Raw genomic sequence first — 17374 nt, forward strand, 5'->3', positions numbered from 1 at the left:
AACGTTAGTGTGGATAACCTCCCATGTCGTGAATAATTTAACCTTCAAAGAGCGACACTTATGAAGGTATTCAATGTTTCTCAATCTACCGAGAGTCAGGCTGAGATCCTGGCTGCAGAGGCGATCTCCTACAGTCAATCCAAAAAAATAAGGGAAATTATATTTCCTATAGGCTGCTAGAATTAATGATAATAAGGAAAACCCAGCTTCCCGAGGTCCACACTCAGTGGGCAATTTATTACATACACTTAGCTAGTACCAGGTAGGATCCAGGACTTCAACAGAGCCTGGTTCTGCCCAAATCACATCTTACTGGAGTGCAGCTCGGCCACCTTCAATGTTAAACATTTTTTTCTTAAATTCCCAAAAATGTTGTAAAAGATCCAAAGTGAACGGTTTAATAAAAGGTCATCTTTGTGCTAAAAATCATGTTTTTTTTTCCATCAGTTTCAATATTCATTTTCATTAGTAGCTCTGACCAGACATACATTTCTTGAGCAGATGAGGTTTTCCTGCATGACGCCTTGATGTCTGTCCTGCGTTTTTGTATTTTGATATTTCTCTAACCATACTGCTGCCAGCATTTCACTTACTGGCTAGACTCTGCTAGTGGTAACACTTGTGTAAGAAGTAATCCACGGATAACTTGATATTTTAATGCCTGTTTAGGGAGACATTACGAAGGAATGATCAGGAATAGTACTTACAGTGATAACCCATTTCATTTACCTGATATGTTTTTTAAAAAAACTGCAAGTACTATTTAACAACTCGATATGTACAAATACCTATATCAAAAAAAAAAAAAATTTGATCACACTGTCATTCAGGCTGCTGTGACTTTTCTGCTACCTTTAACCAAACAAGTTGCATTACTGACAGTATGAACACTTTATATTAAATTAAGAATAAACTGAAGATTTAAAATGTCTTGTGCTAATATCCAGCAGCTTAAGTCTAAGTACGTTAGTATGCATTCTCTTTTAAAATTACTTATCCAACTGAGGGATACAGACAAGAAAATGATTAATATATTTTATGGTTTTCAACTGTAACAAAACAAAATGGTAAAACCATGTTCAGTAATTAGATTACAGACTCATTGAGACTTCTTGCATCTGGCAGCCATATTAAGAGGTAAAATTAAAAAAAAAAAAACAGTTTTTAAACCGGTGACAACATGCTCATGTTACTAGGGAGACATATTACAGGCCGATCTACTACATAAAAAGGAGCAGCCCTCTGACGGATGAGCGTCAGGGATCAGAGGTCTGGGCCCTAATGGCTGCCAGGAAGTCATTTCCACGTCATAGACACACCTGAGAAAAACCACAGACGATTTGCCCCCAGCAGCTGAAAACGGCACAATTAAGCCATGTGGAAATGTCAGACCTTCATTTTCACTGTTCATTCATTTTTAGCCAATGTGGCACCATCACTATAATAAATGTAGTAATTGTTCGTATTAAATAAGCAGGACAGTCAGGAATATTATTCGTTGCATAATCTTTGAGCGGCTCAGCGGGCTAAGTCTCTGTTACCGTGATCTGAAGATCGCTGGTTCAAGCGTCGGTAGAATAATCATGCCTGTCGGTCTTTAACCCCCAGCTCCAGCAGTGGCCCCTGTCAACTGGCTCTGTTTGATGTCCCCCAAGCTGTGGACAGCACAATGTGGTGAGTAAAGAGAAGCAGTACTGGCACAAACAACAAACAAAGGATTTATCGCTATTTTACCACTTCCAGACGATTTGAGATGGAGTGCAGTGTTACCCATAGTTCCCATATCTCCACTCTATTAAAATAACATGTTCTGAACATAATTCTAAAATCTTAACAGCTAAGCCCCAGGGTAAACACACCTCCCACGTGTACCGAAATATTACTGCGGCTGCTCTCTGACCTGCCTTGCACAAGCATTCGTGCACAATCAGATGGCAGGCAGCCTCACCAGTGAGACAACGGCAGCTCATTCCTCTCTGATGCCAGCGAGACGCAGACATTGTCCTCAGTTCAAGCGGTTACTTGGCTTCACATCAGAGATGTCAAAACAAAAGAGCTGTTGGCAGGATCAGTCACAGAAAGAGGCAAGCAGGTAGGTATTGGTTCACTTTGCAGTAGGGTGACCAGATTATACATGCTAGGGAGCACATTTTGAGGTAGCTCAGAAAGTGAGAGCTACCCCTTCAGTTAAAAGGACCTGGATTTCACTTAAGCACTGAGTTCTTGTTGTGTGCTGATTGGTCAGTCTCCTATAATCATGCTGTCATGATTCGCGGTGGATGGATAAGGCGAACGGGCAGGCGGGCAGGAAGGATCAGGCAGGAAGGCGGAACACGGGACAAAACGGGGATTTAATGAAGGGTAAGGGCAGGACGGAACACTGGCGTCGACAAACATCAATGACGGACAGGGAACCAAGGCAAGACACGGACTGAAATACACAAGACTGAGCTAACATAATCAGACACAGCTGGGTACGATCAGGGAAGCACACGTGGATAATCAGGGGGCGTGGCACACACGAGGATCGTACGAGCTGGGTATGACACATGCATGCATCACTCATGTTAATGTGAAACAACTGGATGAGTCTTTCAATCAAGGAAAGAAACCAGTCAAAGCACAAGAATAACTGAACTATTTAGCCGAGCTGAGGAGCTTTTCAGGTTTAACATAGTTTGTAAAACCAGAAGTAGCACAAATTGTCTTCCCTGACATGGATTATCTGGTCACTGTACTTTTAAATATTCACGGCGAGACCCACTAATTTCACATTGTTAAAAAGATGTTTGATTTGAACTCCAAATGAATAAAATTTAAAGTAATGAACAGACGTAAAGAGACATATTGCTGTTTCTACACACCATGTAGGTTGTGCATGGGGCTGGGGTATTTGTCTGGTGGCCTGTAGAGCCGTAGCTGATCTGAGAGGAATATAACCTGCAGTATTAAATAAGGGTTACAGTGACATTCAAGTGATTGATGTAACACATGCTATTTGAGTATGACTCAACATTCTCTATGGCAGAGAGGCTGAGCTATTGACAAGATTTTTAGCAGGACGAATCAATCCTATGAAAGTTATGTGAGAAATCTTTCAAGTGAAATTCTCAATACAAATAAAGCATGAAAACTGTGGTAAAAAAAATATATTTTGTGGGGGGGGAGGGGGGGGAGAGTACGAAATGTAATTGTTCTGATTCATGCCCACTGGTGTAAACATGCACAAACACTGTCTTCTCACTATGGGTTGATCTCACCTCATAGTATCTGACAAGCTTATAAAAATAGTTATAACTCTGCCCTTGGCTGTCAGCACATGGTCACATACTCCCCTGGTTTACAGAGGGTTAAAAACTGTGAAAATCCCAGAGCGAAGCCCCCAAATCCTTCTGTCAGTCTTTAGATGTGGGTTCAGGGACAGTTCAGCTTGCCGGCTGTGTGTTTGCCGGCTGTGGTGGGTGTTTGTGTGGGCTGCGGATCATGGGGAATTGTTATGTGTCACATCCAGTCACGAGTGTTCAGGCTGATTTGGGGGCGATAATGATGGCGAGGAAGATGAACCCCTATTCCAGTGGAGCCCAACACAAAGGGGCTGATGGGTGCACATGTGACGGTCTGAGGGGGATGCAGCGTTCACACGCCACCCTCCTCTGGTTATCAGCCAGTCTGTCTGCCCCCACCCCTTCTCTCCCTAACACCCCCCTATCCAGTGCCTGCACTCCGGAAGGTAACGCATGGGTGACACTCTCATGATAATAATTATAATTAACCGTCATTATAAAGAAAATGCTACGGCTTCTTCAGTTTTAATGTTCTATTAAAATTATAAATAAATCCGGAACATTATCACTGTAAAACTGAGAACTTTCCCCTTAAAAAATCTTGTCGCATATTAGTGTACATTGCAAAACAATGGCCCAAAGTTTAATGTTGTGCAAATAGGGTTTGGCCCATCTAATTTGCCCTGTGTACGTTATGTTCCTGTGTCTTTAAACGAATGCATCACGTATGAGGAAAAACAGCTCTCAGTTGTATTGATACCACACACATCAAAGACAGATAATCCAGCTAATCTATTAAATATATGAACAATATTTAATGACAGTACATTAATTAATATAATTACTGTAATTTGCACTGATAACACCACAAAGCCCAGTTGGACCAGAAAAAGTCAACCAGAAGTAAGAAAAACCGTAATACACGTGAAATAAAATTATGATGTAGTGTACTAGATTGTTTCAATGTAAAGGTAGTACATTAAAAGACAGACCACTAAAAGATAGTACAAGAGAGTACATTAAAAGATTGCTAAAAGATATCACATCAGAGTTAGCTGCTATGCGAACCAGGCCGATGAAGGGAGATGTGAGTGGCTTGACTTAAGGGGAATGAAGAGATGCATGCAATCTTAAATGCCTCCGAAATGTCAGATGTATATTTAGCTGCTGCTAAGACCTCACTTAACACACTGTATGCCTGACCACTTCATTTCCACAAGGAAATTGCTATATTTCTGCAGCAGGAAGTTTTACTTTTTAATTCCGAAAGAGTGTTCAGTCCAGGTGCACTTAAATCCTTTCGTGCCCAACAAAGGCAACTGATCCCAGTACAGATAGTCATGAAGGAGACAGACTGTGACGGACTGTCGGCTCATCATTGATATTCTGCTACCTTTGTGCCCTGTGTTTCCCCCTTGAATGGATAAGTGGTTGGAAGATGGATGCGTGCATGAATGGATGGATGAAGAAGACAGGAAAGGATCGTAGAAACAGATGGAAGCTAGGCGGAGACTGGTTTGTCAAGCAAGATATTTCTTTACGAAAATGCTTGTGAGGTGGTGGTGAGTCGAATCAGCATCATTATTTTGAAGTTAATTTGACATTTCTTTGCATTCAAGTTAGCAGCTATGTTTTACATATCCAAAGAAGCAAAATCTGATGTGAGTGGTTTCTGTCGAGTTTTACTACTTCATTTGTTCTCATCATACAAACAGAACATAAATAGCCAAAAGGCCAGCAGTAAGTTACCAGCTACACCTGTACTCTCTCTGTAGATCAGTGTGGCTTTTTAGCAGTGAGCCTAATTTAGGTTTGGATAGCATGACTTCAAAGGAGACTTGGGACAAAGATATGCAGTTATAACAATATCTCATCTGGATAATTAAAGACACCAATGTGAAAAAACTACAGAGTGAATATTTAATTTTTAGCTTTTGATCCTGGACTGTAAAGCATGTTTCTCGTGTTTGAGAAGCTCTTCCCCTTCTAATATGTGACAAACACACACCCCCTCCACCCCCCCCCCCGACCCCCCCAGCCCCCGTGGGCTCTATTCTCTTTAAAACATAACTCAAAGGTATAAGCTGATCTCTATGTTTTTTAACTTCAGCTTGTTGTCTAGCCAAAACCACCTGTTTTTAGTGAGTTCGACAGCAAATATAGGAACAAAAAGAAGAGTACAATGAAATAAGATTAAAGACAAAGAGCAAAGTTTGTCTTAAGGTATGAAAATTAGGAAGCTGTATTGAATTGTTGGTTTGGCTTTTATGTCTCTGTTGCACAGAAGATCTTATTCATTAATTAGTGGATTGTTCAGAGAAGAGTAAGAGGTGTGTAGTTCATCCCAGTTACCTGTTATCTACCCAGCTACTAGCCAAACTACTTGGGGCATAAATGAATGAGCTATGACAGAGTGATGCTTCTTCCCAGCACCTTGACCAGAAGTGGTTAGAAAGTCCTGCACGGATCAATGGATGGATGAAAAAACACATAAAGTGCACAAAACAGGAGAAATATGAAAGCAAAAAGATACAAAGTAAAAAAAAGCGATATTAAAAATGTAAAGCTTGAGGTTTTCTGGGAATAGTTTTTAAATGCATGGCGTGCCAATCACCCTCTCTCCTCCTATGGTTTTGACAAAGAGTTAGTCAGGAGTTTGCGTAACAGCAAAGAGATTTACAGCAATCACCCACACCCAAACGCACGCGTACACATACGCAGTCACGCACACATGCAGAAAGAACGGCCCGCGTGTTTGCTGGAGAAGCTGCCCAGATTGTTAATTGCATTCATGAAGGTTAATTAACGATGATTTCAGCCAATGCATAGACAGTGTACAGATCATTAACGAAATGTGGCTAATATAAAATGAAAAATAAAGTCCAATAAATGATAACATCGATCCGTCTTACACATGCTTATCCTGATCATGGTCAGGACTTTTTAAGGATTATCTTATTAGAAACTCTTTGGTATTATTGACGCTTGTGTTGTAGACAGTAGGTTGTATTAAGTTACATGCGTATTACGTTATAGTTTGTGCGCAGCGGCCATTTTACCAGGGAATGTCGAATATGTTGTATGTTGCTCTGTTAGATGCAGAAAGTTCGATGCGGAATTGCAAGAACAAGGAGGTAAATAGCGGCAGGACTCCATATGATATAATATATAAACGAGTGTACACGAGATGAAGGATTTTCCCCCTACATCGTGGCCTTGTTTATTTAATTTTTTGGTAAGGTGAACGGGTCGAAGTAGGTAAAGTTTAGATTGATATATTACTTTGGTTGTAATTTATTATTTCCGCATGTCTTTGTTTAGTTGTGTGTTGATTATTTTAAAAGGAATGCTTACCTTCTTGGCAGCTGCATGTATGTGATTTTTAGTATTTAATTATACTTAATATAATAATATTTAATTTTTCTTTTTTTTGTCCGTTGTATTCGTGTGAATCTAATCCACCTGCAAGGAAAGCTCAGAACATACAACTTGCCACTTCCTGATAGTATCGTTCGGGGACTTTCGAATGATGGAGTCTGCAGTGAGGTACCTGCTATCGTAATAATGTTATAAATTCTCCATAGCTACCAGGGCTTGTAGTGGCGGAAACCAAAAGAAATTGTTCGGGAGATATTAAAGTCCTACAGAGCATCAGTATTTTTTATAATAATATATAATTTATGTTATTTTATTTGAAAGATATAGGGTCCTGCATGACCCAAAATCCACAGTACAAAATTAAATATGGAATTACTCGAGAGTCTGACTAAACGGTAGCCGATTCGATATGCAAGTAAAAAAATATTTATTGTATTTAAAATAGCGTGGAAGTTTTAGTTCGTTGTTTTAAACCACACCCATACGTATACTCACACAGAATCATATATTATGATTTTTTTTTTACTAAGTTAACCAGTTTTTCATCCATCCATCTATTTTCCAAACCTATCCCGGAAGCAATGGGCACGAGGCAGGGAATAACCCAGCATGGGGGCTAACACGCACACACCATTCACTCACACATGAACAGTCCAATTAGCCTCAGCATATTTTTGGACTGTGGGGGACCGGAGCACCCGGAGGGAACCCCACGACGACATGTGACCCAGAGGTGTGAGACAACAGTGTTAACCACTGCACCACCATGCCGCCCCTTAACCAGTTTTCTTAGTTCATGATTTAATAAAAATCTGCTAATTGAGATGATTTGATAAACAGCTGTTTTAGAGCTTTAATTGCGCACTGACTGAACATTGAATTTGTTTAAAACATTTATTTTGTTAAAATATTCTACTTAACATCACTAGTCACTAGTTCATATATGGATAATATAAGAGCTGTCCGTGGTACTGAACTCGCTTTTGACATGGATGTCAGGGTCTTCATAACGGAAACGCCATGACAATCCCGAAGAAACGTCTTTAGCTACTATAACATTCATGGGCGTAAATTACGGGGGGTGGGGGGGCGGAGGTTGTAGCCCCCCCCCCCCCCCCCCCCCCCCCGGGAGCCTATCCCGGAAGCAATGGGCACGAGGCAGGGAACAACCCAGGATGGGGGGCCAGCCCATCGCAGGGCACACTCTCCCCAATAAATCAAAACCAGCAAATACAACCCCCCCCTCCATTAATCATGTTTCCTCCGTAATGGGTGGAGGCCTCAACAATGTTTCAGTCAAAGTTACGCCAGTGATAACATTGTAATAGTATTCCAAATTCATAGTAGTCCATGTAAAATCTGATAGATATTCTCTCCTCCAAGGGGTAACAGCAAAAAAAGCAATTTCACATTCCCTTAATTATAAGAAATGGAATTACTAAATACTTAGGCAAAACTTAACATCAACAAAATTTAAACGGATATATGCCAGACCGCACAATTGAATACCTAATATTCCTAAATACCTAAAATTTCGCGCACCTGATGCGGGACATTAATGAGCTTAAGCTATACCATATTACAGCAAAAATGGAAAGAAATAAAATTTCACTTTATATATCGTAACTCTAGCCGCATTAATTTACGAATACAAATTTTAAAAAATGTATACAGCACGAATACAGAACTGCGTTATAATACGACGATACGTCACACCCCAGACCCCGATATACCCGTCCCATCTATGTTAATATGAATCCTACGTCCCTGAATGTCATCACACTATTATTCTGAAGTCATTTTTATGAGTTATAAGCATTGTTCGTTAGAAAAAAACAAGATTTTTTTTTTCCACGTGTCTTTGATTTTCAACTTTTTTTGACAATTTATTAACGGTAATTGATAGTTGATGTATCTTTCCGGGCATAAAAATCAAAGAGATTTACATGAAATGCAAATTGCCTCAGATTTGCAAAAATGAAAGGCAGATGAATTAGCATTTATCTACACGTGTTTACACAATTAATGCTGTAGAGGGTTTAGTCAATTAAAGTGCATATTATATGGATGAAGGGGACAGAAAATGCCGGATGTTACTTTGTCGTGCACAGGCGTGGATTTGTTTAAATTTGCCTGCAGCGGGTCTTGCTTGCCATCGCGTGACAATAGAACCATAACTTTAAGCTATAGTGCAACTTAACAGTCAACTCAGTGGTGCCTACCGAGATAGCTAACAGGTATATCCGGTCTTGTTTCATTTATTTGCAATTCTCTCATTTAATTAAAAGGACATAACACCTAACTAGGTTAATATTTGAAAGGGATAACGAACATTTCAGTTTCACTTATTAACTTGGTTATTATTATCATATTTATATGAATATGTAGATTTATTGTCATTATATCACGTTATGGACTTCAGCCTAATTGAAATAGCCAAGGTTCGAATTACAGAGCGGCTTTTGAGGGGGAACTCTATTTTCCGGTGTGAACACGCATTCCAAAAGTCACATGCACGCGCATACATGCAAGTGGGCGCCAGTGCGGTCAGTAACAGGGATACCGTGAAAAACATTAAACACTATTACTATACTGCATGCAGAAAGTTAATACCATCAGTAACACTTCATACAGGCACAATAACAGCAACGTAAACATCATGCAAGACATTTAATAGAATAATAGACACAACATTGACGTATTTATACTACTGTTTTTAGTCCATGGGGCGGCATGGTGGTGCAGTGGTTACCACTGTTGCCTAACACCTCTGGGACCTTGGTTCGAGTCTCCGTCTGGGTTACATGTGCGTGGAGTTTGCATGTTCTCCCCATGTTGTCGTGGGGTTTCCTCCGAGTACTCCGGTTTCCCCCCACAGTCCAAAAACATGAGTTGGAGTTGCTAAATTGCCCGTAGATGTGTATATGTGTATGTGTGTGTGAATGGTGTGTAAGTGTGCCCTGCGATGGGCTGGTCCCCCGTCCAGGGTTCTTCCTATTGCTTCCAGACCCCCCGCAGTAGGATAAGCGGTTTGGAAAATGGATGGACGTTTTTATTCCAGGAACCTTAAGATGCATGTAATACAGAAGTGGACATTTTTAGAGCTCGTGTCCTTTTTGGATAAGTCAAGCTCTGCGTAGCTCCGCCGTAATTCGGGATTCATTTCGTATCAATGCTGATATCCCTATATTACTGTAAGACACAATTTTACAATGTAAATCCAAAACAGAAGAAGACTGGCCAAACACAGGAAAGGCTCTGCGTAATTATTATTTAAAAAGACGTGCTCATATTGTTGGTTATTAAACGCGATTAGTAAACGTATAAACACTTGTGATATAATATAAACCAAACCGTAGATTATCAATTGTGGTCAATAGGCCTAATACTGAACTCCTTAAATAAAAATATCTTAATGAATAATTATTTACAGATAATAATATATAACCGTATATATGTATCTATGTGTGTGTGTATAGGCGCGTGTGGTTTCATCGACCTCCATCAGCAGGCTACGCACAAGCCTACATAAAAGGAGAGACAGAGAAGAACGCAGATATCAATTTTGTGAGTAACGCAAATATAAATAGTTATTGTTACAGTCTACCGCAAGAGAAACCCGCTGATTTACTGTGCGAAATCCATTCTCCATTTCGAGTAACTTAATTGGTCTAGTACGCTTCTGTGTTGACAAGAAGCGATTAAAACTAATATCACGCATCGAACCCGCAATTCTGACAATGCGGTGGCCGCCACACGGGTCACGACTCGAGAGAAGCAAACACTTATCCTTTTAGAAGACAAGGGACTAATCTAAACTGTTCCCAGTCTGTGGGGTTATGAGAATCCAGGGGAGCTACAGTTAGAGAGAGAGAGAGAGAGAGAGGGGGGGGGGAGAGAGAAAGAGGGAGGTAGAGAAGGAGGAGGGGGGACGGAGATCACTTCCAATGGAAAGAAAAAAGTATATAAACCACTCGTCGCAGGGGAACTAAAATGCGATTTGTTAGTGCAGCGTTTGGGATACATGATTTCGCTAGGAACTTATGAAAGCTGTATACGTGTTGGGTCGTTTGAGAGCCAATGCATCGGACTGAAGCACTGAAGTTCATGTAAAGTAAGTGAGAACTCGGACATAACTCGGGTTTAGTATAATATGCATACCAGGGTACAGTTTGCGATAAATAATTTTTAACTTGTCACGTTGAAGAAGTGTCAAAGAAACGGACTGCACATTGCAGTATCAAATTAACTGCAGAAGAAAAGCCGAGACAAATTGGGCAATGTGTGATTGTTCTGCAAAGTAATGGGCAAAAAGTAGATTTTTATTAGGCTATAGTTTGCATGTTATAATAGCCTACAACCAATCAAATTTGGAGACGATGTGCAAATGAGGTAACTCACTTATATGTAACATGTTCTGTAGCTGACTGCACCGTTTCGGGGACAATCTGTTCGGCAATTGCTGGTTGCGGCGTAATTTGATATTCAAAATAAATTTCGAAATGTGTGGATTTATAAAAGGTATACTTCGGAAGACTTTTTAATGTCAATCTCCTTTTTACTGATGCATGTCGACACCTAATCATTAATAAGTTGCTGATTAAAATCTAGTTTATTTTGCGTGAACATAATATTTGGAAAATGACATCGTTCTTTCGTTTCATATTTCATTGCATGAACACGTAAGAAAATCTGATTTATCTATTCGAATGTCATTTTATTTTTTTTAATCCCTTCCGTCGTAGATACCAGGATGACTAGCGAGGAGATATCTGAGGTCATCCGAGGACGTTATTTACTACTGACGTCGCTCGCTTTGCTTGTGGCTGTGCACCTGTATTTGTGGATTCAGCGGTACCTGCGCCTTCGCTGCCCTCCGGGACCGTTTCCTTGGCCGATTGTCGGAAATGCCGCTCAGCTTGGATGCGCACCTCACCTGTACTTCACTCATATGGCAAAGAAATACGGTAATGTTTTCCAAATCAAGCTGGGTAACCGAACCGTTGTGGTTCTTAACGGTGATGTTATCAGGACGGCGCTCATCAAAAAAGGAGCTGAGTTCGCTGGTCGGCCAGATTTTACTTCTTTTCGGGTCGTTTCAAATGGGAAGAGTATGGCTTTCGGTAACTACAGCGAACAGTGGAAAGCGCATCGAAAGGTCGCACAGTCCACGGTCCGGGCGTTCTCGACCATCAACATGAAGACCAAAAAGACATTTGAGAGTCACGTTGTGAGCGAGGTCAGGGAACTGCTCTACCTGCTTTTGGAAAAATCTGCAGAAAAGAAGTACTTTGAACCGCGATCATACCTCATTACATCCATCGCAAACGTAATGAGCGCCGTTTGTTTTGGGAAGAGATACTCTTACACCGATTCGGAGTTTCGGGCGATTGTGGGGAGAAACGATCAATTCACCAAAACGGTGGGTGCTGGGAGTATTGTGGACGTCATGCCTTGGCTTCAGTATTTTCCAAACCCGATTAAATCTATATTTATTAATTTTAAAAAACTCAACACGGAGTTCTACGATTTCATCCAAAACAAAGTTTCCGAGCACCGGACAACCATTAATTCTAGCATCATTCGAGACATGACTGATGCTTTTATTTTTGCCATGAATCGGAAACTAAATGGCCCGCTCGGTGTTTTCCTGGACAAAGAACACATCTGCCCCATGATAAACGACATTTTTGGAGCAAGTCAAGATACACTATCAACCGCTTTGCAATGGATCATACTGATACTTGTAAGGTAACGATTCATCCGAATGATTTTATGAGCAATATCATAACTAATTTATTTACCCCAATGGGACGACGGAACCAATACGTAGGCTAATGTTCCCAGATCGTCTTTCATGGCAGTAGCTATAAGGAATTAAATCACATGTGATTGTTCGTAATAAATTTACAGTTACGTATACAGGCAATGCAAACAGCAACCTACCTGATTTCATTTATAAACAAACTGAGATGAGACTGAGATAAAAATTATATGTATTACTTCAGGTTTCATTGTTATGGGAGCGTGCATTGCTATTTCTGGGTTACTGAATTAAAAAATATATATTTTGACATTTTAATTGTTTGCCGCGTTTTGAAATGTCAGCAGTGGTGTTCTGTTGTATAATGTGTAAAAGTGCTCGCGCTTTTGGCATGCTTTTACACTGTATCTAGCAGCACATATAAAATTCACCACAAACCTTACAATAGGCCTATGTTTCAGAGAAGAATGTTGCAGGAATATCTGTTGACCACAGTTATTAATGAGTTACTTACCGCCCAAGCTTAGCCAGCACCCAACCCCCCCATTCCCGATTGACCGTTATCTGCCTCCTTGAAATCAATCTGCCTATTGAGGCAATTCTGCCTAATGTGTGTTTGTCTCAGTCGCTGCTGTCAGTTCAGTGTTGTCCATCCCAAAAATTGCGTCAAAGATACATGTGGAAAACCTGGAGAGAAGCGATGTCTGATTTTGTTATGATGCTTATGAAATAGGAATAAGAAATACATCCATCCATGCATTTTCCAAACCGCTTATCCTACTGGGTCGCGGGGGGTCCGGAGTCTATCCCGGAAGCAATGGGCACGAGGCAGGGAGAATTGTATATTATTTACCCATATATTTTCATGTCGATGCATTTTTCATTGAAGTAGTGCCTGGCTTATAATTGCCATCCTTTTCATTTTCGACGTCACAGATTTCCTGATGTCCAAGCACGACTTCGAGAGGAGGTCGACAAAGTGGTGGAGCGGAGCAGACTCCCGACCATCGAGGACCAGCCGCGATTGCCGTACGTCATGGCCTTTCTCCACGAGGCCATGCGATACACCAGCTTCATCCCCGTCACCATCCCACACGCGACAACCAACAACACTACCATCGAAGGCTACCACATTCCAAAGGGCACCGTGGTCTTCATTAACCAGTGGTCGGTCAACCATGACCCCGGCAGGTGGATGAATCCAGAGGTTTTTAACCCCCTGAGATTCCTGGATGCCGGTGGGGCTCTGGATAAAGATCTGAGCAGCAATGTGCTGATATTCTCAATGGGAAAACGTCGCTGCATAGGGGAGGAACTGTCCAAGATGAAACTCTTCCTTTATACGACCCTGCTGACTCATCAGTGCCTCTTCTCAGCTGACCCAGAAAGCCCCCCCAAAATGGATTACGAGTACGGCCTGTCCCTGAAGCCCAAAAGCTACAAAATAACAGTCGCACACCGTGACACCATGGACCTGTTGGACTCCTTCGTGGAGAAGCTGTTGGATGGCGTGAAAACAGAAGATAGAGCAGGTTAAGGAAAAACAAAGCGAAGAAGACTATGAATGAAGGTTTAAAGAAGGGCAAGTGAAGTAGAATGGCTATGATTTCGCTAACATAGAAATATATATTTATAGAGACTCAAACAAAACATATTAGTATATTTTTATATAATTTCTTAACAGGGCATAATCATCTGAAGGACTTTTAATCTGCTTGCTAGAGAAATAAAAGTGCAATAGGAATTCAGAATATAAATGTACACACAGACACAACATACAGCTACCATACATGAGAGCGTGGAAATACAGTTCGTAAGCCTGAGTCTCTACATGCCAGCATCATAATGCTGATCACAGGCAGGCCTGAGAGTGTTCTCGCCAACACAGTATAGGAGGGGGCTGTTAGTCACCATTTCTCATAAGCTAAGCATCATAAGTAGGAGTCTGGCTGTTCAAAGACATGTGTCTGATCATAAAAATGATTTTGTCTGTTTCATGGTACTAAGAAACAAGCTGACACATTTTAGGTTTTTTTTTTCGATCTATGGATTACCAAGCTATTACATCTCATAAAACACACTTAATATTTATCAAGGGTATTACTTTACATTTAACGTTCACCTTGCCTGCTTCACTTTTAGCATTGCAACATGGTAGCTTCACTCACATAGTTTCACTGCAAAAAAAAATCAATAAAGATCATCGTGATGCTGAATCCCAAGGACAGATTTTCCAAATGTTCAGAATAGTTTTGGACAAACTGTACACTGGATCACAATTTCTGCATGTATACTTGCATAGACCATATCTTGTCGAAAAGTCTTATAAGTGTTCTTGAGTGTGTATCATAGCACAGTATGAAAAAAATCTCTGGGTTTATCACGATATCAGAAACCAGTAATCAAAATCAAAAAGTCTACTGCACATGTAAGACATAGGACTGCTGCTTTAATTTAACTTTAGGTTTAGGGTGTAAATGGAGAATATGATTAACTGGTACAAGCTCAAACTGCTGGCCTTTGTAGAAGACAGGAATATATGCAGGTATATGTTATGTAATGTTCATTTTGTACACGTTTCAGATGCTCAGGCTTTAAGATACAGGGTAGCCTGTGTGTATGAACTACTGTATTCATGCATTTTTAAGAAATGCTTCACTCATCTGACTATATTTCTGCAGTGTTGATTAAATCATGGTGTTCTTATGTTTTTTTGATGTATGATTCAGGGATTGTCTAGTCTTGTTAACTGCTTTACTTTATGTATAAGCTCAAATATACACAGTGGTTGAATATCTCTGTAAACCCTGCTAATTAACCCTTAATTTAACAAGCTTCATAGTAGGAGTTTGCCAGTTTTATACATTTTAAGAAATTTATAATATATTTACTAAAGCTGTGCTATCACTGTAAGAGCGTTATATTTATAGTTAAGATAATCATATACCATTTTGACTTTTGAAAATAAAATGTAAGTAAAGTTTTACAAATCCTGTTGATGTTGTTATTACTATCATCCGTCTACAACAGACAAGTCATGTCATTTCTTTAATCTTTTCAGCAGATATGAAACTAAAACGAAAGCTGTGACCAGAGCTTTAAAGTAATTCAATGATGAGCTCAGTCAGTTCAATGCAAAGAAACACTGCAACTTCTGACAGCGGTGTGCTGCATTGTGGGTATTTTTTTCATATACCCAGAAACCAAAAGGGAAGTGTTTGAGATAAACCATTCGCTGCAGCATGCACAATTCTTTAGCTTGGCCTTCCAGAACATCCTGTACTTTATCAGAGGCCCACTGCAAGCCAGTGAGCTCTGAGTGCGTGACAAGTTTAGATAAAGTAGATTGCTGATACCCTCGCCTCTATGCACCCATCATAAAAAGGAAGAACTTTCCTCATTTGACCTGAATGGAATTCTTTAAATGTCTATTAAAAGCTGACTTCGGTAATCACAGAAATTTCACTAAATAAATGATTTCTTGGGAATTACAAAGCATCTGAGAGTAAAATGTTAAGGTATTTATTAATAACATAACGGGCTACAGCAATATACAGACGCTCCCTGGGTTACGATGGTCCATGTTACAATATTTTGAGTTTACGACACTTAAATGTTTTTCAGTTTCAGTACCTTGCATTTGTAAATTGTATATGTTCAACATTTCATTATAAAACTGGCTTTGTGTTAATGATTTTGAATTGTAGGCTAATATAACTGTTCTAAGCATGTTTTTAGAGTAGGCTAGGCTATGATGTTTGCTCTGGTAGGTGTACTGTATTAAAATGCATTTTCGCCTTACAATATTAGCACCTTACAATAGGTATATCTGAATGTAACCCCATCGTAATCATGGGGAGCGTCTGTACAGAAAGAAAAAGGTGTACTGAAAGCAGAACCTAGGGAACACATTTTGGTCCTGTGAAACTGGAAACTGACCATCATTTTTGATAAGTGGCAGCCTGTTTTCCAAAAACGCTGGTCCCAGTTTAACTTAACAGACAGTTCTGCATTAAGGTAAACGCTGTCTGAAATGCATTAGGCCGAGCCATAGACAGTGAGGTCTTCCTCTTATAGGCAGCAGAACAAACTTTACCTCCAATATGCTAGTCACCGTTAGCCTCCCTCCGTCAAGTTACATGAAGGTCAGGAGTCTGAGCATCATCTCCATCAGTAGCAGCAGAACATCACAGCAGTGATGCAGGCAGCAAGAGAGCAAAGCGCTCGTAACGACAAGACTGCGAGCTCATGTCCCAGAATGCAGTGGCATTTCGGAATCTGGGACCTGATTTGGTTGACGTATGCATATGACGTATTTGCGTGTTGGTTGACGTATGCATATGACGTATTTGCGTGTTGGTTGACGTATGCATATGACGTATTTGCGTGTTGGTTGACGTATGCATATGACGTATTTGCGTGTTGGTTGACGTATGCATATTTCATATAAAGAGTTAAAATAGTAAGTTTTTTTTTTTTGGGGGGGCAGGGGGGGGGAATCTAGCGAAGACACATAATAATGTCGAAAGGGGGACTCTTGACTCATTTGCAAATGTAAATGTACGACAGGTAATACAACATTTAGCATTTGGCAGACGCCCTTAGCCAGAGCGACTTACATAAGTATTATTCTTTAATTCACCAAAAAAGATACAGGCCACACTGGCTTCTTAAGGCATCTATATCTCCATTCATTTCTATGGCCCTAATCCCAGCTATGACAACCTCAACCCTTACCCAGTCCTAACCTTAACCATAAATAACCAAACAAAAACACAAGACTTGCGGTATATTTAGTTTTTCCACTGCATTCACAGATAAAAAAAATAAAATAAATAATATTCCCCCTTGTGTGGACCGAAAATAACAAGGTGAAAACAACAGATTTTACCACTGTGGAGACATTAGGACCCACATGAATAACCACACACAGGCATACTTATCCAAC

At 40.3% G+C, this 17374-nt stretch overlaps 1 protein-coding gene across 2 annotated transcripts; it reads left to right on the plus strand.

Annotated features, from left to right (window-relative positions):
- The first annotated feature begins 10616 nt into the window (after window positions 1-10616).
- On the plus strand, window positions 10617-15365 carry LOC125739480 (cytochrome P450 1B1). Of its 2 annotated transcripts, XM_049009652.1 has the most exons (3): window positions 10617-10776; window positions 11408-12413; window positions 13363-15365. In XM_049009652.1, the coding sequence occupies exons 2-3, from the start codon at window positions 11416-11418 to the stop codon at window positions 13961-13963; spliced, it is 1599 nt and encodes a 532-aa protein (XP_048865609.1). In that variant the 5' UTR covers window positions 10617-10776; window positions 11408-11415; the 3' UTR covers window positions 13964-15365. The 2 variants fall into 2 exon arrangements, with proteins under 2 accessions (XP_048865609.1, XP_048865610.1); XM_049009653.1 differs by lacking the exon at window positions 10617-10776 and having other exon boundaries at window positions 11455-11629.
- Window positions 15366-17374: the final 2009 nt, after the last annotated feature.

The sequence above is a fragment of the Brienomyrus brachyistius genome, chromosome 3, assembly GCF_023856365.1.
Source record: "Brienomyrus brachyistius isolate T26 chromosome 3, BBRACH_0.4, whole genome shotgun sequence".
NCBI lineage: Eukaryota > Metazoa > Chordata > Actinopteri > Osteoglossiformes > Mormyridae > Brienomyrus > Brienomyrus brachyistius.

What these genes read in the sequence shown, in the direction of transcription:
- LOC125739480 (XM_049009652.1), top strand. Translation starts at nt 11,416, where the DNA reads ATGACTAGCGAGGAGATATCTGAGGTCATCCGAGGACGTTATTTACTA. An exon ending in ATCATACTGATACTTGTAAG is followed by an intron (nt 12,414 to 13,362) that starts GTAACGATTCAT and finishes TCGACGTCACAG; the next exon opens with ATTTCCTGATGTCCAAGCAC.